Source organism: Conger conger, chromosome 2 (genome assembly GCF_963514075.1).
Source record: "Conger conger chromosome 2, fConCon1.1, whole genome shotgun sequence".
NCBI lineage: Eukaryota > Metazoa > Chordata > Actinopteri > Anguilliformes > Congridae > Conger > Conger conger.
The window spans coordinates 50,059,602-50,082,870 of record NC_083761.1 but is presented as its reverse complement, the minus strand read 5'-3'; the positions used below and the strand labels follow the sequence as shown (position 1 = coordinate 50,082,870).

The window sequence follows — 23,269 nt, the reverse complement described above, 5'->3', positions numbered from 1 at the left end:
AGGTTTGTGTAAAGTAAATAAAGAGAAATAAAAAGCACATTTGTTCTCAGTTTAGTGCTGAGAAGGGTTGTTGGAGTGAGGCATTGTAATTAGTAAGAAGGTGATAATGACTCCTCTCCCACTCCCCCTCCTTCCATTTGGTTTCAAACATTCTTAAGAGAAGACAGATGAACAAACAAAATGCTACCTCTGAAAGGAAAAAATGTTAAATCTGTTTGAGACTACAATTCAGGAATACAAACATGAATCACAATGGTTCTTTGGTAATAGGTTTTTATTTTTGATGTGTTTTATTTACCAGATAAAAAAGAAAAATGAAATAATAATATAATTTAGTAGATTAGTAGATATGATTACAAAATACGTACATCTTTTCACTGAAAGTAAAATATTGATGGCAACAGTGTTTAGAGATTAAAACACATGTTTATATTTGCATAATTACATGAGAAAGGAATCGTTCCAATTCAACTCTTACCCCTGTCTCTATTCCATGATCACAATATATTTTAACTAAACTATCCCAGTCCTTTATTCCACATTTCCCAACATCGGGAGAGGATAGGAAAAGAGGCAAGAAAAATAAATGTAGACAGGGAAAATGAGAAAATATGAATTAGGAAAATGTAATGTCCCTCCTTCCAAAATCAGTTCAAAGCCACGTCAGTTACAGACATGACAGATGGGGAGAGGTGGATCCACAGGTATCCACCTCTCCACAAAATACTCCCGCAAAGGATGCGCTGATGTTTTCTCACTCAAAGGAAAGATTAGGAGCTCATAACTTCTACTCAATGGGTTGGAAAGTCCTGGTCAGGAGCGAGGAAAAGAAAACAGAGGAGAAAAAGAAGGGTTTTGAGTGAGCCTGATGTCTGTCTTCCTTTCCCTGCGGTCTTCCCTCTACCTGCCCAGTGGCATCCTCAGCCTCCTCCTCAGCTCCAGCCTCAGAAGGTCGCGCTCCTTGCGGATGCCCTGCAGCACTGTCCGGTTCTCCTGGGCTCGGCGCACCAGGTAAGGCACCGTGTCATCCACTGAGCCGTACGGCATAGACTTGTATATCGGGTAACCCTGCTGGCCTGATGCAGAGACGGAGGGAAAGGAGACGGAGATGATGAAAGAGAGCGAGACGTGGGAAGCAAGAGGGCATGACAGTGGTGGGGAGGAGTTGGAGTTCAGATTATAAGGCAACAGTGGTGGGAGTTCAGATTATAATGCAACACGAGTGTAATATATTGTGTATTTGCACTAATGCTGACAGAGGTGTCTTACCCAATGTAAGCGAGACATGGTCACACATCCCCAGCAACTGCCCAAAACACACTGAGCCACTTTTCTTGTCTAAACCCAACTCTGCCATCCTGACAGAGAGAAGAAATGTACTCAAAGGCAATCGTCCTTCAACGGCATACCAACATTATCACAGTATGAGAGGGTTAAAACAATAATGTCCCGTACGCACTGACAGTGTGGATAGCACAACGCAGTCATACCGTGAAGCTGCATGTCGGACTGACTCTTCATTGTGCGTTGCCACAATGAGCCGATATCGCTGAGGATGCTGGGAAATCAGGTCCAACATGATGTCCAGAGAGCCGTTATAACTGCGGTCATACAATGGCACAAAAACCATACAGAAGATATTACCACTCATGAAAACATGCGTGCCAGTCCATGTGCACATGCACACGCACACACATACACACACACACATATATTCTCCAATATCCCCACCCAGTGTCCCTTGGTCACCTGTCATTGGTGTGCTCCCATGACTGGTGAATGGGATCTGGCCTGCTCTCTTGATTGGCCAGTTTTCTTTCCTTGTCCATGTAAGCCCCTCGCACAAGTTTCACCCCCAGACAGAAAGACTGATTGACAGAATGATTGATCCCATCAAGCAAGAGAGACCTTGATTCCTAAAAGAGGGTGCTTAAATATCAATACATACTACCATCCATATTACACAAAGAGTACACATATCATTATCATGTAAAATGTTATGAAGCAATGAAAGAAAGAGTCATGAATTAGACCTGACCATAGACACAAATATGGCAGTTCAGAAAGATGAGATATTGGAAATGTTGCTGTGTGTATAAAAAAGATGAACAACAAAGCATCAATGAAAGTAACATATAATGGGTATGGCACCAAGAAAGGAATAGGGAAAAAAGAAGCGGAGAGCAGATACCTTCAGGTAACATTGATAGGTGTTCCAGATCCAGGCTTCTTTCTGATTGAACTTCTTCATCATTGCCATGGTTACGAGGGAGAGGGCAGGGTTCATGTAGGTGTATTCTGCATCAACCAAAACCCGGACCTTCATGACACTCGCCTGGAGCAAATATACAGAAAATATTTGTACATTTCAAATCATGAGTATATAGAACTATTATCTAATATAGCGGGGATGGATGAAAACAAACTCTGTCCAAGTGTATATGTTTTTTTAAGCTGTGGCTGTGTCCCAGGTGTTATTGACATATACTTGTAAATGTGTATTTAAATGTGTGCTGTGTGTCCATATCCTGTATCCTGTATATAGGGGGGTGGCCTGTAGTGTAGTGGTTAAGGTAAATGGCTGGGACCCGCAAGGTCGGTGGTTCTAATCCCGGTGTAGCCACAATAAGATCGGCACAGCCATTGGGCCCTTGAGCAAGGCCCTTAACCCTGCATTGCTCCAGGGGAGGATTGTCTTAGTCTTAGTCTTAGTCTTAGTCTAATAAATTGTATGTCGCTCTGGATAAGAGCGTCTGCCAAATGCCAATAATGTCATGTAATGTATGTTATTGTCGAAGAATAATTCAGTTCAGAATAATTCAGGCCTACACAGACTTCAATGTTAGTCAAGGAAGGATAGGAGTCACTGAGAGCAATAAACCATTAGTGCTTAGCCATAGGTATGGGAACCCCCAGTTCACCTCCTTTCCCAAATCCCTCTACAGTTATATAAGCCATTTATATAATCATCTTTCTGTTCAATTCTATGATGTCATGATGTATACGGGCAGACATCTTCGGGAAGCGTATATATTTCTTTTAATACCTTGTAAACAATGTTGTCATATTTACCATAACAACTGCTTGCTATATTACACAATATGAGAAGAATGTTTCATTGTTTATTTGGCAAGGAAAATGGTGGTAAAATATGAATTATTCCTTATAAACTGAGACAAACCCACAAATGGGCAAGGACATTTATTTGCCTAATGCATTATTCATTTAGGGATAAATTAAGCACAGTCTCGTGTCTTCACTAATCGCATTGCATGGAAAAGGTTATGGATATGTGTGTACTTAGTGTGTCTTACTAGAGAGAGCCACAATTGGCATGGAATCTGTCATGCTGCATATTAGCAATAAACACTATTGCCATTCCTACCTCTCCCACTTTGTTTAGTCTCTGGAGGCCACAGAGAAAGTGCGCATTTTCAGTCTCTGTTAAACCTGGGAAGCTGATAAGCTGGGAGAAAGAGAGGTTGAAATATATTACTGGAATGACTGCATTGGCTGCAATAGACTAGCACAGAGAAGACAAATACACAAAAATATATTTTTTATCAAAACTGGTTTACCTCCCCATCCATTGCTCTGACCAGAAGGTCTAGATCATACTGTTGTTCTGAAAGAAGGGATGTCAGCTTGACCTGAGACAGAATTAACAACAAATTCCACATTGAACTTCGTAGATTCAGGGTTGATTAAGTATAAAAACAAATACCAAACATTACAGTAGCAGTGTCCATATGGAAGGCAAACATAAAAAAGACATTTACTTTGAATCACAGTAATTTAAATAAAATTATACACTAACATGATATCACTTACACAAAGCTCTGGGCTTATTAGTGCAGTCATCTTCAGCTGCATCATGGGATCTTTAGTCAAAGCATTACTACAGGATAATCGCACACATTCCAACATGGCCTCAAGGTTTTCATTGTAGCGATGTTCCCTGTTAATACCGTGATGAACATAATGTAATCATATGTGGGTTATGAGCAGTGTCTGCTCAGGGCAGTGATAAAAATACATATATTTAATTAAATACAAGGTCACAAACATACAAGCAGAAAATAAATGACTAACTTTGAATATAATTTAATAATCACTGAAAGACATTGTGTTTGATATTGATATGATGATCACACCCAATGCTTTCTCCAAGGTCCTCCTCAATAGGGACAGCCAGCATAGGGCGCAGTCCCAATGAGCTCATTTTCTCCATGGCAACAGCAATCTCCCCTTCAGTCTCCCCAGCAACAAACTGGGCATAGACTGTGGGCCGGAGAATCAGCGAGAAACCTCTCTTACCCAGGAGAGAGCGGGTAAGAGAAATAAGCTAAAAAGAGAGAGCGAGCGAGAGAGAGAGAGAGAGAGAGAGAGAAGCATGATGTATATACAGTATATATGTACACTCATTTTGCCAAGACGTTAATTTTGATGAGCCTATTGTTGGGCCTTTGTCTCTGACTGCTTTTTTTTTTCTTCTTATTTCTCAGCCACATAATGGCTTTGCTTTCTTATACCTACACTGAGGACATTATTGACTACACGTGACTAAACAGAAACCAACTGTCCAATTACTTTTGGCCCCTCAAAATGGAGGGACTAACACATTTCAAACACAATGCTCTGTATTACAGAGCCAAAAGAACAGAAATTGTACCACTGTCCAAATACACTACCACTGCACTGTATGTACGGTTTGAACCACGACATGTAGTGCATATACAAGAATTAATAAGACAAAACATTGCTTTAATAAAAATGCTTTAAAAACTAAAATCATTATGTAGATCTTCCATTTAGCTAAATATAATTCCTCTGTGGGGAACATGTGTGAAGTAGTGCACTTTATTAATGATTCAATGGAATCAACCACAGAGGGTACTTTTGTTCTGGTACACGTTAAGCACTGTGAAGAATAAAGTATATGAATTTTGGAAATATAAAACTCAGACTGTGTGCAATTAACCACTGGCATTACACTATAACAGCAATGGAACCCCCCATTCCATCTCCCTCTCACCTTTCCACTGTTGTTGACCAGCATAGGGAATGAGCAAAATTTGAACACTCCCAGAGCTCGTATCAACTCTCGAAAGCTCTTCACACGGAACGCACTGGGATCCTCAAAGCTCAGGGCCGCCAGGGGGGTACTGCCCCCTGGGAAGTGGGAAGCAGCATGCTGCTCGCCATTTAGCCTCCTGAGAGTTGCAGTTCCCAGGAGACGGACTGACAGGAAGTGATGTAATGAAGGTCGGAAAAGAAGTGACATCACAGACGGAGCGTGTACTATTTAAGTCTGACTTGATGATAAACTGTATGTGTGTCGGTACTCAGTTGCCTATATTGTGGACTATGAGTCACGTCTATTTTATTCCCTTGTCTTGAGTCTTTCAGTGGTTTATGAAAAGGAGTTCTAGTGTGCCAGTCCCATATTTGCCTTCTCAGCCTGCTGTACTGTATGTTACACGTTATGTTTAAGGTATATTTAGCAGGCTGTTTCACACACAATGTCTTCCAATGATCTGAATGGCCTGTTGAGATTTGCAGTGAGGAAGATACCCAAGTGATGACAGCCGCAACAGAATGATGCAATGATTGAAAAAGAAAAATAGAGAGACACAAAAACACAGAGATTAAGATAGCATCCATAATCAGACAGATCATCAGAGACAAGCACAAAATAATCCTTCATGCAGCCTATTTTCATAGAATAGATTTGTTCCAAATTCTCATTCTCACATAAACATAGTTGTAACATGCAAGTAGAGCATATTCATCAGACATTTAAATTAGTAATAATAGTACTTACAAAGTTTTCAGGGAAGCAATCCTTACTGTGTGTTCTAAAGAGTGGTGACAGTGAATGAATGATAGAAAGACCAAGAAGAGGAGCACCCAGAGGTCGTGTTTTTTTGGGAGCATTGCATGAGTTAATGAGTGACTTTCAAACTTGAATTTTGAGTAACTGTTCATTGACACACAAACATTGCATCAGCGTTGTCTGTCAACAATCTCATTTTAATATTTAGTGTTATTATTCACATACATTTAATCTGTCAGGCAATCTGCACATTCATGTAAATTCATCTGGTTTGAACTTGGTTTTGTTGGTACATTTGAATTTGTCTGACCCCTAGAACCCCCCAGGTTATCCCAAGTCATTGTTCAATCCTGTTAATAATTTCCATGAAGGCATCTAATATCAAAACTGTTTGCCATTTTTGTGTTTCTTTTTTGGATTAGACTGTCCTAATTCCTGTCTTTCCCCACTTCTCGGCGTCTAAACCTGACTTTAACTTCTCTCCCTCGCTGTCTCTCATCACTTCAAACAGCCTGGAAAATAAATGAAATGACCCTATGACAACAGACTGATAACGGGAATTCACAGAGGTAAATATGGTCAGGGAACGAACTAGTGAAATAGACAGGTGTTTAATAGTAGGGGTGAGTGACTGGTACTTTGGCCCCAGTGTTAAACCATGTTAATTATGTTCAGGGAAAAATCACTGCAACAGCAAAAAGTTGGCATTTATGTCAACATGGACTGACCTGAACTTGAGTCCACACATAACCTTCCTCTCTTGAATTGTTCAACAGTTCATTATGCTGCAACCTATTGACACACCAGTCTTAAAAATAAATATTACAGGAATGAAAACATCAATATCAATTCTAAAACTATTCTAGAATCTAATGATGACTAAAACTGATAGATTTCTGCCACTGTAGCCTATCCACTTAGAGATGCTCTTCTGCATACCACTGTTGTAATATGTGGTTATTTGCGTTACTGTCACCTCCCGGTCAGCTTTGTCCAGTCTGAATCTTCTCCTCTGACCTCTCTCATTAAGGTGTTTTTGCCTAGAGAACAGCTGCTCACTGGATGTTTTTAGTTTTTCCTCTGCACTCTATAGACTGTTGTGTGTGGAAAATCCTAGGAGTTTCTGAGATACTCAGACCACTCTATCTGGCACCAAGAATGATTCCACGGTCAAAGTCACTTTGGCCGCATTTACACTGCAGGTATTGATGCCCAATTCCGATTTTTTGCCTTGGTCTATATTCGATTTACTTCTATTTACATTGCTTAACACCTAAAACAACCTGCATCCATACACAAGGGTTTGGTTACTGTGTCGAAAGTAAACAACCAGCCGACATTTATTGCTATTTGCACGCAAACGAGACAGAAATAATAATAATAATAATTCAAGCTATTGCATTCGGAAGCATCTTTAAAGGTCCGCAAAATATTGATGACATTTTAAGGTGGAGAAGAAGGAGGAGAGCCCTTATTGCAACCTGGGCGTACGTGGTAATGATCGCTGCTACATCAGTTCAGAGGGATGTGTGGATGCGGGAAAGGACTCAAGATTGGTGGGATCATGTTGTTGACCAGGAACAGTGGGTCAGAAATCTTTGAATGCAGAGAGAAACATTCTACACGTGTGTGGCTATCTCCAAGGCTCTCCAACTCTTCACTCAAAAGGCTTAAAAGCCGGCAGGTGTCCACTGGCCTGAGCCTTCATACTCTGTTTTAGTCAATTCCTGTTTTTTTTCAGAGGAGAGTAGTTGTGCAAATTGTTCAAGTGAAAGTCATGTTAAAACGCGAAAAAGTATAAGATCGTGGCATTTTCAATGACATGCGATTCCCAATAACAGGGAATTGAATATCCAATCTGTCTGTTTAGATGACAGTCACATTGACAGGTACAGCTAAGGATACGGATCTGAGAATTTCCGACTCCAAGTGCTTTTGTCCTGTTTATACATTCATAATACGTATCCGACCTGCGCAACATGTAAGCAAACAATCAGAATCGGGCACTTTTACCAGGCAGTGTAATCACATTACTACTGTAGATCACATTTCTTCCCCATTTACATTTACATTACATTACATTACTGGCATTTGGTAGACGCTCTTATCCAGAGCAACGTACAGTTGATTAGACTAAGCAGGAGACAATCCTCCCCTGGAGCAATGCAGGGGAAAGGGCCTTGCTCAAGGGCCCAACGGCTGTGGGGATCTTATTGTGGCTACACCGGGATTAGAACCACGATCTTGCGTGTCCCGGTCATTTACCTTAAGCACTACGCTACAGGCCACCCCATTTAACACATTCACTTGGTATACATATTTAGGCAAATTTAACATGCCATTTTTAATGTGGCAATGTGTGCAACAACTTACTGGACTTTTTATGATTCAAAGTGGCTGTGAATATTTGAATATTTCCTTACTGGGGCTCTCCTCGTAGACCTCAATTGATGGGCAATTGAGTTGATATGGGGTAACTGAATTATTTATAACAGATAATTAAGTTAAATTAAATTAAATAAATATAATAATAGCAACACTATAGACTGAGAGGATTCAATTGCTAAGCTAAAGAGATGATAGTAATCATAGTAAAAATATATAAAACACTTAATCAATTGACACAATGATATGTTAAAAATATAGCTGCAAAGCAGTGTCCAATTAGACAGTGCAGCAGTGCAACACTGCACAAGGTGAAATTCTATGTCTAGAATTAAACAGACAAAGAATTAAAGTGCTTACTTATCATTGGCTATAAATTTGGCATCTTTCTATCTAGAAACTCTCATAATGCCATGATAACCCAGACTTACGCTTCATAAGTTTTTTAAGTATTATTTTTTCAGATGGAACAATGGCCAACCATGTTAAAGGTCCAGTTTCTTTATAACGTCCATGTTTTTCAAACTATCTACACCGTTCAAGTTTTGTCTCGTTCAGAATGATGGGGCCTTTGAGACAAGGCTGAAGTCCATGTTTGAAAATTATTCTTATTTTATTAACCTTTATTTTTACTGGGTAAGTTGACTGAGTACACATGCTCTTTTGCAGCAATGCCCTGTGAATACCAGTGCAAGTAACCTAATCTGTATGTCAAGCACAGGGAGAACATGCAAACGCCACATGGAAGGGCCCTGGCCAGGATTTGAACGCAAGGCCTTCCTGCTGTGAGGCGACAGTGCTATCCACTGCAGCCCCAGTGCCTCCGATTTAATCACATTGATTTCAATGGAGTGGGCAAATTTCATAGGTTTGCCATTGATCCTTTTCTTGATGCATCAGCTACAGTATAACAGCCAAATCAGACAACTGGATGCATGGTACATGAGAAGATTGTTAGTGTTTGTCAGAAAATGATAAATAGCAGAAGTCAGGTGCATTTCCTTGGCCAAATATTATAATCTTCACATTTTCCTTGTGATCACATACATCTAATACACTCACTGAGAACTTTATTAAGTAGACCTGTACATCAGCTTGTTAATGCAAATGTTTAATCAGCCAATTATGTGGCAGCAACTAAATGCATGAAAGCATACACACATGGACAAGAGGTTCAACTGTTTTTCAGACCAAATTTGAGAATGGGGAAGAAATGTGATCTATGTGACTGTGGCCGTGGGAGTGTTGGTTTGTCTATCTTAGAAACTGATGATCTCCAGGGATTTTCATGCACAACAGTCGCTAGTGTTAGCAGAGAATGGTGCAAAAAACAAAAAAATATCCAGTGATCAGCGGTTCTGCGGGAAATTATGCCATGTTAATGAGCAAGGTCAGTGGAGAAGGGCCAGACTGATCAAAGCTGACAGGAAGGTGATGGCAATGCAAATAACCACACATTAAAACAGTGGTATGCAGAAGACACACAACGCGTCAAACCTTTTAAGTGGATAGGCTACAGTAGCAGAAGACCAATACATCTAAAAAAAAAAAAACCTAATAAAGTGCTCACTGAGTGTAGACATCTGATGGTTGCATCTGATTATGACAAACTATTTTCAAATGAATACATTTCAGAAGTGCTCTATACAACTTGGTCTATTGCTGCCATGTTCTAATAGATTACAATGTCAGGGACATAGGAAGTTTTGTTTCTTTAAATGGCAAATATTATTTGATAGTTTGTTTCTGTTAATCAGATTCAGTCAGAGTGCAGATTCATAGGCTTTATAGGCACCTATCTGACCAGGGAGTCACTAGAGAATGGTGAGGTGAACCCTGTCACATGAACCCTTTCCAACACTGAACAGGGCATACTCCTTAAGTCCACTACCACCCTCCTCCATTCCGTGCACCGGAAATTGATCTTTGTGGACTCCACTGTCCCATTTTCGAAGTAGATGAAAAAGATGATGGCAGAGAACTTAAAATCCCCCAAATATGCAAAATATTTAGCCAAATTTGTGTCGTTATTAACACGCATATCATCCTACCCGGATTGGTCAGGGTAGAGGAATTTTTTCTGTAGCTGTTCCTCCTCATCCCTTTTATGTGGGTGAGGTTGCATTGGCAGCAATGATGTTGAAGAAGAGTCAATAGTCGTTCAAGCTACAAATCTGTAGTTTAAAATAAAACGGATTAACCAGGGAAATCTGTGTGCTCCGTGCAAGAAGCTTCACGAGGCCAGAGAATTCCAAAGTAACAGTAGGAAGTATAGTCTTTATACAATATAGCTAACCAATCATTTGTCATACAAACATCACATTGTCTCTCTTAACCCGCCTTAATATTTTCTGTCACTCTATGAAAACTGAGCTGGAAACTCTGGAAACTAAAGGGACACCAGAATACATTTGTCAACAGTAATACAGCGTTATTTTTTTCTTCCCGCAAGTGACATCAAGATAAAGCATCAAGATAAAAAATAATTACTTCCCTGGGCTCAGAAATTGAGATCGTTATGCACAATTAATTTAAATACTATGCTGCACCCTAGTTAGGACCTTCATTTTACGAATGTGAAAAAAAAATTTGATTTTGAATTTGTGAATTATTATGATAAACTATTTTCATGTTTAATTTTCAATTTGTAAATAGCCTACTAGGTTACTAACTGTGGTGACTGTTTTCAAAATATTGGTGCCCAATATGGGGCTGAAAATGTCCACAGCATAGTTAGCTCTGCTGTAATGCAACCACCAGCCAGGCACTCCAGTGGGTCCAGATTTTATCAGAGACTGTATACTTTAATATGCTGTTTTTCTCCATTCCACCTTTTCATGTGACCAAAAGCTATGCACACAAAATGAGAAAAGCACATAATGCCCGTAGGGGGAAAATGAATACCTTGCATGGAAATTCCAATTACAGGTGTGTTTTGAAGTCCATTTCAGATAAAGTTGCCTTCTTGGCCCAGGTCCGGAGAATGCAATTCAATTGAATTCAATTTAATTTGTATAGCGCTTTTTACAAAGGGCCTTCGCCAAGCAGCTTTACAGAGAAACCGGGCCCCAAGAGTACGCCTAGGGCAACTGTGGCAAGGAAAAACTCCCTGGAAATGGGAAGAAACCTTGAGCAGAACCGGGGGAATGGAAAATCAACGTAACTTACAAACTGAAAAAGGATGATCACCAGTGTTTCTCCACACATAGGCATTGGTGGACGCCAAAGAACACCTAAAGACCCGGTTTTACAACCCGTGTAATATCCTTGTTGAAAAACCCAGTTCAGACCATCTGCAATTCTAAATTAGTTAAAACTGTTTTCGACATTTGTAGCTGTTCATAGCTGGTTTGGCTGGGAGAGTGAACTGGTGGCCAAACAGCTGGACTAGCTGACTATAGGATGCTCAGAAAGCTGGGCATCAGAAACGCAGGTTAAACCAGTTTGAGCAGCATAGGCCGGTTCAAGTGGAAATTATCAGCAGGGATATGCAACACATTGAAAGTATGCACTTAAATAAATTTTACATATGCAATGGCCCATTGTTGCGTGATGGGCCACAGACCGACCTATATCGATACCCCGCCCCCACCCCCATAGACTACCATCGCAAATACATTTCAGACCTTCCAGAAATTAAGTTGAATGACACCCAGAACAGTCCCATCTAGCAAACACACTTGCAAGACATACTGAATTAATAATCTTTATTTTTTTCTGGTTCAAAGTCACTTCTGGCATTTCTCATCAGTATCATGCCATCACATCTGTGTAAAAGTACTGTCAAAGTTCTGCCATATTCTTGCTTACACAACTGCCCGATGTCTAGCCTTAAAAGTACTAAAAGAAGCAACTTATATTTGCCTACGGGAACTTAAATGGTATATATGTTCAATAACATGGAGTTCAAATGTCCAGATCTCTGAATGACATGCATTTGGAGTACGGCTCAATAAAGATAGTTTAATTTCAATGAAAGTGAACAAAAAAGAAAATCATGATGTTTAGAAGATTCTGTGCTGCTTGCCTTCATAAACTGGGGATAGCACTGTTCACACAACTGAGAAATGGAACAAAAATGTTGTCTCGGTTGGAAAACAAACAAGCCTAATGTCAGGAAGGGGTTCCACCAGATCAGTATGAGTTCTGATTCTGGTTCCTGTAGCCGCCTCTCTGATAGCCGCCCTGTTTCTGCTGGTATCCACCCTTCTGATCTGAAAGGGAAAGAAAGGACGCCGTCAGTACAGCATGCGCAAGTTAACCTACTTGACACTACATTAACACTACCAGAAATAAAACGGGATTTAGTCACAATGAGTTGAGTGACAGACAGAAAATGTATAGGGTACTACAAGGGAAAAAGAGAACGAGAGAAAATGTGAGCGGGGGGGGAAACCAAAGCAACAGTTTAAGAAGAAAAAGCACTCCTGCTGGTTGCACAGGCACAGTGGGGAATCCGCAGCACACTGCGATCACAATATATAACAGAAAAAAACAAAAAACCAGTCATTTAAAAATAAAGCGGTGAATTAATAAGTTAATTGTTTCATAAGCACCTCGTTGGTAACCTTGCTTCTGCTGGTAACCGCCTCTCTGGTCTGAAACCGCACAGTGAAAACAGTTAAGAGACAGCGTACACATGCGTACCCCCACACACACACACATCCACACGCAAATGAATTAACTACGCAATCAACGCCGCACGATTTTGCCGTTTGCAGCACGCCTCTCAGACACATTAAACGCACAAGCAGGTTTCCAGCCAGAGGTGCCTCCATGCCTGTATGCTGGACAGACCGTCCCGATTCCCACTGTATGCACCAAGGGGATCATTTTGTCACATTTCAGTACATCTCAGGGAGCTATTTTACAAGCATTCTTACCTCTCTGATATCCCTGCTTCTGTTGGTATCCACCTTTCTGGTCTGAGGGACGGAAACATTATCATAATTAGTAAGCATCTACATTTAAGGCATCCCTGCATTTTCAATGTCAGAATATTGAAACGGTTTTGAAAACAGAAGTATGAACGCCCTAATCCATCATACAGTAGCAGGTAGCGTTGCAAGGCATAGCGGTGCTGGAAAATAATGAACGGTGCTATACCAGAATTATGACACTTTTCCTATTACGTCTTTTTATATTATCTCTATAGCAACAGATTGAATTGGCAAAGGCAAAAGCTGAGGTAAAGAATCTGTGCCGTTAAGGATCCAGAGACATTGTGCTGGTGGGCTTGAGATGCCATTAGTGTGGAAAACTAAAAACCAATACGCCAAGCAGCATTGTCGATACCAGAGCTCAAACACACATGAAGCACCATCGGCAGTACACATTTTAGAAAAAACAGCACAAGGACATGCTTTTATTTTGATAGTTTGCAAATAAATATCTGCAGCCTAGAACCGGAGGTCTGTTCTGTGCGATGTAGCACAGAACCTGAGAGTTCAGTCTCTGGTCATCCTTGCTTAAAAATAGTTTGAGGCAAGCTCTGCTATGTGCCCGGTGCAGCAGCAAAGCTTGAGAGTTGCAAAAGAAATCACCTAGCAACTAAGCCAGGTCCCATATTGTAAGACCAGAGTTCCTTTTGGTTGTGGGAAATTAGCACAGCCTGCTGCCAGTCATGAAGGCAATGTCCATTTTAACTCTCTTCTGGGCAAGACCACATTGCATTCCTCCATTTTGTTAGGGTTAGGGTCAGAGGGAAGCAAGCCAGATTGAATTAGAAACAGTAACTTCAAACTATCATATGAATGTTTAACATTATCAATGTCCTGGCTGTATAAAAACAAGTGATTCCAAACTTTTGAACAGTAGCATATATCCATGACAATTAATTTAGGCATTAAACCTGGCTCTGTTCCCTCTGACCCTAACCCTAACAAAATAGAGGTATGCAACACATTTTTGTGAAGCGACACTTTTTGTGAGGCTATCCTTTAATAAACTTTGAACTAATTGTCCAGGACTAGTTTGACAACCCTGCCTTAAGCTCATTACTACTTCCCTCCTCCAATGAGAAAACCAGCTACAGTAGTTACCCCTATTGAAGTAGCCCCCATAGATGCCCTGCTTGAGGTCGAACACCCTCTCGTTGTTCTCCACCAGGCCGCCCAGCTTCTCAGCCAGCTGCAGGGCCATGTTCTGTAGGGAGGTGGGCTCCGTGCGGTGCATCACCACCGTCTGCGTGGGCTGGTCCAGCGACGCCTGCAGGAGGGACAACAGCCAGTCAGAGACCACAGGACGTTTACAGCACCGCACCAGTCACTGGGGCACCTGTAGTACTGAAGGGAGGCTGTCAAGCAGTTTACCACAGGCTCAAGTGGCTTGTGATCTTGCCAGTGATGGTGCATGAAAACACAGGAAGCCAGCGAATGCCAACACATGTGGAATCCCCACAAAACGTGCTTACCATGAGCTCTTCGTTGATGATCATCTTGCTGATAATGCTGTGGACCGTGGGCAACTCCAGCTCAAACATCTCAGAAAGGGTCTCCATGCTGAGGAAGAGAGCGAGAGAGACGTTTGGAAGAGCTCAGAACACAAAACACAAACACACACACCAGGTAACACAAAACCAAGCCCGGTCACATTCAGTAAACATTCAGCTCCAGGCCTGAACGTTGAGCTCACTGCTCAGGAGACACCATACCTGATGGAGTCGTACACACTGCTGTAGGTGAACAGGTAGGTGCGCAGAGACTCTTCCTGGATCTTCCTGCAATCAAAAACAAACACAACCGATTTCTGAGTAACAGATCGGAACACCAACATTTATGTGCCCGAAGTAATTAAACATTTCAGACATTTCCTAAACCCAAACCTTTGCGTTTTGTGTACGTTAACACATTTTGTGAGGCTGACGGATCCCACCTGACGAGCATCTCCCGGACCCTCTGCGTCTCCGGGAAGAGGTCCCACACCTTGCTGTTCATTTTCTCGTTGATGATGAAGGAGTGGCAGGTGCGCCAGTCGCCCATCTTCATAGCCTTGCTGGCGGCCACCACGTGCTCCCGCATGCTCTCGGGAGGCCCTGAGGTCAACCAGAGGACACGGTTCATATTCCACACTTACTGGGACACAAATACTGCTCTTCCTGATGGAATAAAACTCGTAGTTTTACAATGTTCCTGAAACAGTGCAGTCCATAAGTATTTGGACAGTGGTACAAAGGCAAAAGAACAGAAATCGTTCCATTGTAAAACCACTAACGGAATTTGAAATTTTCAAAATAACTAAACATATTTACAGCTAACGGAGTATATTGTTTCATTTTACAGGTGAAAACACATCTCTGCCGTATACATCACTACACCGTATAAGTGCGGCAATGCGGTGTTCAGCCAGTGGCTGAAAAAAAGCGTGGAGGAGCCATTGGCAGGCCATGGCGCCCAGGAAGGGGGTTGACAGTTACCCAACAGGGGCTGCCTCTCTCCAACCCTCAGCTGGTGGTGGAACTGCTTGCTGATCATCCTGCGTCGGGCATCAAACTCGTGCGCTGCCATGTAAGGGATCTCCAGCAGCATGGCGGACACCAGGTAAACACACTCCAGAAGCTCCAGGTTAATGTGCATGTGGAATGGCACCTAAAAGCCAAAGAGGCTCTCAATATAGACCAGGACACTGGCATTCACTGGCTATACGCAACTTGAACTGATGGTAAAGAACTAAAAAACAAACACAAAAACGATGCACATGGTATTCTACTGGTTCTTCGAACTATTTATAGTTGAACATGCTATTGTCAGACACGGCCCTGGCAAAACAATGCAAGCCCTGGCGAGCGGGCTGTAGCGGTTACCTGCCGCCTCTTTTCGATCTTCTCCTGCTCGGCGTTCCTCTCCTGCATGTTCCTCATCAGCAGGCCCTGGCCCAGGAGCTCCTTGGCACGGCCGCTGGACTGGATGTCCAGCAAGGCGTTGTGGGCGTCCTTGATCATGCCCTGCCTGAAGGCACAGATGCCCAGCTGCACCATGGTGCGATTGTACAGGATCTGCAGGAGGGGAGGAGGGGGTGAGAAAGCACCACGGGTGAGCTTGCCTGAAACATGCGCTCGGCATTATTTTGACCGTAACCGCAGGTTCTACAGTGGACTGTGCATGTACTAGTGATGGGAAGACGAAGCAACAGCCAATTGTATCGCAAATAGGCTAATGACTTGAGGCCTCAAGTACACGTTAATGACACCTGGTGGTAAAATAATGTAGCGCTGCCAAATAATTTCAAAGTACCGTAGCACAGAATCTGCCTAGTAACCTCGTAGCAAAGTGTACTACTGGTGTAACCAATAACGATTCTCATTGTATCACATTATGATATACTCCAAACCTAGTTATCATTAGGCTGTTTGCTGATGTAATTATTCATTACTAAATTACTATACATCACAATGTCTGATTAAACAAATTGGGTCAAATAATACAACTATGTTAAGTGACAGCTTACTACAAAATGGGGAAAATAGGAAAATGTTAATAATGAAAGACAATGTGTGGGTTCAACAGGGCAGTAAGAGTGCTTGCGGAACTGGTGACCTGAAGCTGAAACCGAACCGATCGCGCGGTCCTACACAAAACAAGGGCTGGTCATCGGTCACGTGATTTTTCTGAAAACGATCCAAGCCTCATAGCGGGGCTCGAGCGGAAACTGACGTACATGCTCGACACACGCCCCGGCGGCTGGGTAACATTCGTAACGTTGCTGGCGCGTACCTGTACAGGTGGGTCAGCGTGCTGGATGTTGTCCTGAAGGTGGCTCATGAGCATGAGGTCTCTAGCCTGGTACCAGCGGCTGTGCAGGGCGTGGTGGTAGATGTGGCACAGGATGGCGCAGGTACGGATGCGGTCGGTCCGGTCCTTGGAGTAAATGAACTTGCAGAGGCGGTCCATCACCACTGCGCTATCCTCGCCCTCGCTCTCCTCCTGGTCCTGCTCAGACTGAGGAGAGGGACATAATGGGGACTGACACAAAACGGCTTTGCGACGTTACTGGAATGTTCCGTCGATGTTACGATGTCGCCGCTACACGGCAGCAACACTGGGAACGTTTCGTGTTAGCCGGGACGTTATCCTTGCCTGGGTTAAAAGCAGGGTGAAAGAAAGTGCACGTCTCGCATGCGTTACATACGAACGCCCCCTCACATGAGTCTCCCCCCTGAGAAGCGTCCCAACCATCTTACCTTGGACTCCCCCTGTAGCCCCAGGCTCCGGCGGTGGGCCTTGTAGTCAAACTTATAGTAGGTGTGCATGATCCTGCGCAGGTACACCCGGCAGATTTCCTCCGTGCTGCCCTTGTTCTCCAGGTACTGCAGGAGCCGGTCGATGATCCCGCACACGCGGCCCTCGTCTTTCAGGTTGTCTACATACTCTGCGGGACAGAGCGGGAGAGAAAGACGAGCGTTACGGAGGTACGGCGAGGTGGTGAGACTTCAGGAGGAAGTCAGAGACGAATGAGAACAGGGTTCGAGACCGGCAGTTGGCGACTCACCTTGCGAGTGGGGATCCGTGTTCTGCATGATTTTGGTGAACTCCTCGTCCATCCGTTCAACCAGAGTCAGAATACATCCTCGAACCCTGAACGGGTTCTGAAAGAAGCAGAGGTACAGATTACTCAGTAGAAACCGCTAGATACAAATGGAGATTGAGAATTCTGACAGGTGTGAAACTTTGAAACGATATAAAAATGTGAATACCTTGCCATCGTTATGGAGCGCTTCCCCAACGATATTTTCGGGTGCCGCAGGTTGCCGCCCTGCCTAAAAACATAAATGGCAATGTCATTGTTCAAAAATCAATAGAAAATGTGTTCACACAAGCACAAAAAATTCTTCTTAGATGTCGAGATATTTTGAAGCACTTGTATTGATAAAGGCATTTGTAATGAGATTTACAATTTAAGCAATATAATTTTAAATCACAGCTCTAGAGCTGGTCTGCTACTTGTGTCGGCAACACAAGCAGTCAGTGAGGAGTGGTGGGGCAGTCGGGGAGTATTTATTGAGGGAAGGGAATAAAATTAAAATGCAAAAGGGAGTCCCCAGTCTACAATTGTAGCAGCACCTATCTACCCTACCAAAACCCTCTCCTACAAATTTTCACATCCTTAAGGTCCTAGTATAAATTGAAATGTTCATACCTGCTCAGATACTGCCAGATTTTCGCTATCCTCTGCAATATTTTCCCCTATGAAAATGTTGTTATCAAACAAGATGTCCAGCAGTTCATCAATACAGTCGAGGCACTTCTTCCACATATCCGCCTGAAAAAACCAAAGAGACAGTTAGGTTGAGCCCAGTGAGAAAGGCCAAGTGGGGCTTTGCACACAAATACAAGATTCATAACACTAACCGTGACAATAAAACTATCATTTAAAAAACAAATGTTCAGACTTCTTTGTTCAGCTCCAACCGCCCAACTCTCACTAACACCAAAATAGTCAGCTTATTTAAGAATGCATCATCATAAACATAGCATAGTCTGACCTTCATGAACGCAGCTAGGTTGGGGTTGTAGTCATAGAGTGAGGCAATGATGTTGAATTTGATCTTGACCAGGATGCCCTCTCCCAGGTTGTTCTCATTGGAGATGTTTGCCAGGGCATGGAGAAGCTCGATCTGGGTAGCTCTGCAGCAGAAAGGTACAGGAACAGTCAGGGTGTAGGAAAACGTCTTAACCTTAACCTAGTTAAAGTTTTAAAATTCCTTTGGCCTACAGTTGTCATGTTGAGGGGATCACAAATCGGTTGAAATGTTTTCAATCGGCCAATGTAGGAGATTGCCAAAATCACGTAGCCATTTGGTTTTTAGTCATTAGTATAAATGGTTTCGTTCTACACCAAACAGAATTCCCTCTGTGGTTCTTAAGATACTATTTTTACTCTTTACTCAAATATGGGTTAATGCAGGACATGGTCAAGAGTCAAAAGGAGTGCAGGGTCACACAGTTCCGACAGCAGAACACAGTTACATTTTCAGAAATGTTCACTGGAGAGGGGGCCACCACAGTGGCATATGCGGGCATGTGTGGCACTGGTGTCATGGGAGGTTTTTCGGGACGGTCATTCTACCTGTCAGTTCCCTTTTTACCGCGAGCCTGCAGGATCTCATTGAGCTTCTTCACGACAACAGTAGTGTTGATTTCTGTGCCCTTAGCGAACATCTTGGGCTTTTCCTTAAGACGGAAAAAGAGGGAGCAAAGAATAGAAGTTGACATACTGTGTATAATGTGGCAGGACATGGCAGAGAGGGACACATGACCAAGTTAACATTTTGCAAGTGAGGGCCACAGGCTTCTGGACTGATCTATTGAGCTTTCAGCAGTTACTTATTCATAACAAATTTGCTTATGCCTTGATGCAAGAGGTAAATCATCCCAGGTACAGGAGACTCTGAAGCCTTTTACTTTCTCCCTTTACCTTGACCAGGGACAGCCCTCCTTTAACCTTCTTCCAGTCTCCTCCATCTTCCTCCATCCCTTCTTCTTCTTCCTCCTCCAGACGCTCCTTCTTCTTGTGCCTCTTCTTCCTTTCCTCTTTCTTCTTTTCGCTCGTATGCCTCTCACTGTCCGGCATCCTGCGAAAAACAGATGGACACAGTTTACACACACGCAGACAACCAAATTGACTGGACATAAGAGTATATAAACAGTGTATTTCTCCAAATCAGGGGATGGACCCACATATTCCAGTATTTCAATAATCAATTGAAGAAAGTCACTTCTACCGTTTTTCTTTGCTATAAGAGTAAACATGTGTCTGAGAAATTAAAACAGACGGTATGGTAATTACATCACTGGTCTGAAGTCAACCCAGAGCTGTAAGTTAAAAGGTGTGTGGATGGTGGTCAAGCCCTGTGCCAGTCCTTAGTGAGAGATTAAGGACAGAACTAACAGAGCAATCGCAAACCCCTTAAGGGACTTCACAGGGAGATAAGTGCCATATTCAAGGTAAGAAGTTATGAATGGCTGGGGAAAAGAAATGTAGAAAAGAAGGGACTAACTTCTTGAGGAAGACAACGGCCAAGGAAGCACTCTTCCCATCATCATCTTCACTCTCGCTGCCACTATCAACCGTGTCTGCTCCCCAGTCTTCATCATCCTCATCATCACTACTTTCGGATTCTTCATCCTGAGATTAACACACAGACGTTCAAATTATTTCACTGGGATGGTGAATAGTAAAAAAATCTGTTCTGAAGGCAACAGTATTCATATAACATAAACGTCAATCAAAAAAGCATTAACACATTGTCTCTCATAGGGTACAATAAGAAAATGCATCCACTTTTGAACGGATATCAAATATGCATTGTTTAAATGTATATTCCAAGTTGCATCAGTATAAACAAACTTTCTTACCGCCGCGCCCTTCAGGAACTTGCTTGCATCTACAGGTGGCTCACTGGTGGGCTTCTTCTTCAGGAAGCTCTTCACAGACACTCCCTCCTCTCCCTCTTCCCCCTCTTCCTCACTCTCTGAAGAGGAGCCTAAAGAGTGAGCGGGAAAAACACAGGCGACAAGCAAGCTCTTCATATGTTTGAAGAAAATACATTGGAAAATGAAAGATGAAAGAAAACAAGAGGCACTATGAGTATTTACAAATTAAATTTAGTCAAACTTCCAACGTCACCACACCCTTCACAAAGAGACCTACAGTGTCAAGATCTTAACCCCCCGCAGTGCCATGGAATTCTAGAATGCAATCCAGAATGTCTTTAGTTAGGGCACCTTTAGGTGCCCCTGGCACTCAGTGAGTTAATCAAAGTCTGTCAAGTGACACAGTTGAGATTCTCCTCACCAGAATCCCCTTCATCTTTCTCTTCCTCCTCATCTGCAGACTGCTCTGGGTTCTGTGGGAAATGCACATTAGTGTGAATTTACAATAGTGTAGGATATACTGCGGCATCACTGAAGTCTCATGAACCTCTGTGGTACCAGGGAAATCCACAAAACTGTGATGGCAACGAACTGAAACACACTGCTGCTATGGGAAGAGGTAAATGATACAGGGACTCATTCAGGCAACTAACCTCCTTGTAGCTGGCTATTTCAGTCTCGTAATCGCGGTTGTATTTGCGAATCTTCTGTCTCAGGGTGCTGAGGGCCTTGGCATTGTTCTTGTTCATCTTCTTCTTCCCCTCTTTATCCTCCCATAGCTGAAAGAGAAAAGCCAGTTATACTCCTGCAAGTCTCTCTCGGCATTCAACAACCCCAGTTCACTGTACTCTAAGTAAACAAAATAAAAATTAAAACATTACAACAATTTGCAGCCATACACACCTGATTGAGGTAGTCCTCCAGGTCGGCCAGAAGGCGGATATAGAAAGGAGGCACTCCCTCCTTGTCCACTATTGTCTTACTCTTCAGGAAGGCTCGACATAGCTGCTCAAACTCCTCCAGACACTTGGCCATGTCCCTGATCTTCATGGCATTCCTGATGGTCTTGATAAGGTTCGTCAACTCCTCAAATCTGGAAGCATCAAGTGACCATATAACACATTGGCATGGTGACTTTTTGCATGTAAACATTGCTGGAGTTCAGTACCAAGACTCACCTTTTGTCCTTGGCACTGCGCACCACTCTCTTGGTGTCCTCCTCATCGTCACTGAGCAACAGAGACCTGACAGAATCAGAATTTGGTTACATTAGTGAGAAAGGCGGGAGTGGAAGAAACAGACAGTGATGAGAGAAAAGACCGCTAACACTCACTGTTTAGTGAAAGTAGTCCCAGTTGTTTTGGGAGTGATCTCATCCCCTGAGGATGACTCCTCAGTCTCACTGTCAGAACCAGTAGCAAAGAAACGAGACATCTCTGCTCAGCTTGCCCTGTGAAGGAATAGAGAGAAAGACTAATCTTTTTTTTTTGTGGTCTGCATCGGTTTTCATCTTGCATCATTTTCTTTGGAAAACATAACTATGCTTAAACTTCAGTTGTCCTACACATTCAATACCAGTCCTGCAATTCACAGCATCATCAACTCAATTTTCAACAATTTTCTGAATAAGCACCTTGGAAAGCAAACTTCAGGGGAATATCCCACAATTTTATGCAAATTGTACGGGCCATCGCATTTACTTTTACAGTACGGTATCGTCTATAGATCCGATATCAACCAACTATAGAATTCTGAATAACTTACTTCAAAAAAATGTATCGTCACTTTCTAATGCTATTGACAGAGGAATTGACAATCGCATGCATACGATAAAAATGGCGACGGATTTGGACAACTACAGCAAAATTAGGACATACACCAAGTAAGCTCAACAAGAAAATAAACGGGGTTCAAGATGACTAGATGGCTCATCTAATTAAGCACACCCAACCAACTTTAGCTAATAATGGCATGACTACGTTATCTTAGCTAACCAGCGTTCGCTAACATCTGCTAGCCAAGTTATCAACGTTGAATCATTACTCGCGCTAGCCAGCTAACATTTTAAAGGCGCATTAACCCATCTACATAAATACATATGGAGTAAATTACTAATAATACTCGTATCGACGTATCCACGATTTTAAAGCAAAAATGTGGAACCCATCCTTAAGCTTAACGTTACATCAGCTCTAGCTAGTTATGCCTTGGCCTAGCAAAATGCATGTCCGATTTATCAACCAGCTAGCGTAGCCTTATAGAATGTCGCGCCTAAACTCTAATAAAGACAAAAACACTGATGCACTTGTGCAGATAAGTCGATACGAAAATCTCACCTTTATCCTCCCAGAAATTATCAGTCCCAATGTATAATGATGTAATATTATTTAAAATCCACCTTTGCGTTTCTCTCGTAGTGCTGACGGCGTGCAGCTCCCGTGTTAGCGGTTCCGCTAGAAAAGGAACCGGAAGTAGAATAAATTTTGGATGCATTGTTGACGTTGTAGTTCTTAAAATTACTACCAGGTTGAATTCATATTTTGGATGTTTCCTGAATTAGTGAAACTGTGAAGAACCAGTTTTTAAAAATATGTTAACCACAGCACACTCAATTTACGGTATTGATTTCATGGAATTATGAAGGAAGCATGTCTGGATCATATGAAATGACATTCGT

General features: G+C 42.4%; 2 protein-coding genes across 7 annotated transcripts; both read right to left on the bottom strand.

Moving 5' to 3' along the window:
• Positions 1 to 263: 263 nt before the first annotated feature.
• prodh2 (proline dehydrogenase 2) lies at positions 264 to 5,878 on the bottom strand. 4 transcript variants are annotated; one of them, XM_061232507.1, is made up of 11 exons: positions 5,825 to 5,878; positions 5,036 to 5,546; positions 4,155 to 4,345; positions 3,832 to 3,958; positions 3,579 to 3,650; positions 3,386 to 3,466; positions 2,192 to 2,335; positions 1,750 to 1,868; positions 1,491 to 1,601; positions 1,270 to 1,358; positions 264 to 1,076 (listed from the first exon to the last, which is right to left on the bottom strand). In XM_061232507.1, exons 2-11 carry the CDS (start codon positions 5,282 to 5,284, stop codon positions 901 to 903), a joined length of 1,359 nt encoding a protein of 452 aa, XP_061088491.1. In that variant the 5' UTR covers positions 5,285 to 5,546; positions 5,825 to 5,878; the 3' UTR covers positions 264 to 900. The 4 variants fall into 4 exon arrangements, with proteins under 4 accessions (XP_061088491.1, XP_061088488.1, XP_061088490.1 ...); XM_061232504.1 differs by having other exon boundaries at positions 268 to 1,076; positions 1,750 to 1,916; XM_061232506.1 differs by having other exon boundaries at positions 268 to 1,076; positions 1,750 to 1,916; positions 5,851 to 5,864.
• A 6,035-nt stretch (positions 5,879 to 11,913) lies between these two features.
• On the bottom strand, positions 11,914 to 23,058 carry eif3c (eukaryotic translation initiation factor 3, subunit C). 3 transcript variants are annotated; one of them, XM_061232258.1, is made up of 25 exons: positions 22,929 to 23,058; positions 21,926 to 22,042; positions 21,771 to 21,836; positions 21,496 to 21,685; positions 21,246 to 21,371; positions 21,014 to 21,065; positions 20,575 to 20,702; positions 20,217 to 20,344; positions 19,634 to 19,790; positions 19,286 to 19,389; positions 18,702 to 18,843; positions 18,356 to 18,478; positions 17,913 to 17,975; positions 17,708 to 17,804; positions 17,400 to 17,587; positions 16,933 to 17,157; positions 16,023 to 16,214; positions 15,636 to 15,807; positions 15,095 to 15,254; positions 14,874 to 14,939; positions 14,634 to 14,721; positions 14,263 to 14,428; positions 13,105 to 13,146; positions 12,778 to 12,819; positions 11,914 to 12,435 (listed from the first exon to the last, which is right to left on the bottom strand). In XM_061232258.1, the coding sequence occupies exons 2-25, from the start codon at positions 22,024 to 22,026 to the stop codon at positions 12,356 to 12,358; spliced, it is 2,898 nt and encodes a 965-aa protein (XP_061088242.1). In that variant the 5' UTR covers positions 22,027 to 22,042; positions 22,929 to 23,058; the 3' UTR covers positions 11,914 to 12,355. The 3 variants fall into 3 exon arrangements, with proteins under 3 accessions (XP_061088242.1, XP_061088243.1, XP_061088244.1); XM_061232259.1 differs by having other exon boundaries at positions 22,991 to 23,058; XM_061232260.1 differs by lacking the exon at positions 12,778 to 12,819.
• Positions 23,059 to 23,269: the final 211 nt, after the last annotated feature.

Coding starts and splice junctions, on each gene's coding strand:
- prodh2 (XM_061232504.1), bottom strand. CDS start 5,284: ATGTCACTTCTTTTCCGACCTTCATTACATCACTTCCTGTCAGTCCGT. Junction 3,959..4,154: donor GACCTTGGAGAAAGCATTGG/GTGTGATCATCA, acceptor CGGTATTAACAG/GGAACATCGCTACAATGAAA. Junction 1,359..1,490: donor GTCCGACATGCAGCTTCACG/GTATGACTGCGT, acceptor TCTCTCTGTCAG/GATGGCAGAGTTGGGTTTAG.
- eif3c (XM_061232258.1), bottom strand. CDS start 22,026: ATGTCTCGTTTCTTTGCTACTGGTTCTGACAGTGAGACTGAGGAGTCA. Junction 21,686..21,770: donor CGCAGTGCCAAGGACAAAAG/GTGAGTCTTGGT, acceptor TGATGCTTCCAG/ATTTGAGGAGTTGACGAACC. Junction 18,479..18,701: donor ACCTAGCTGCGTTCATGAAG/GTCAGACTATGC, acceptor TGGTTTTTTCAG/GCGGATATGTGGAAGAAGTG.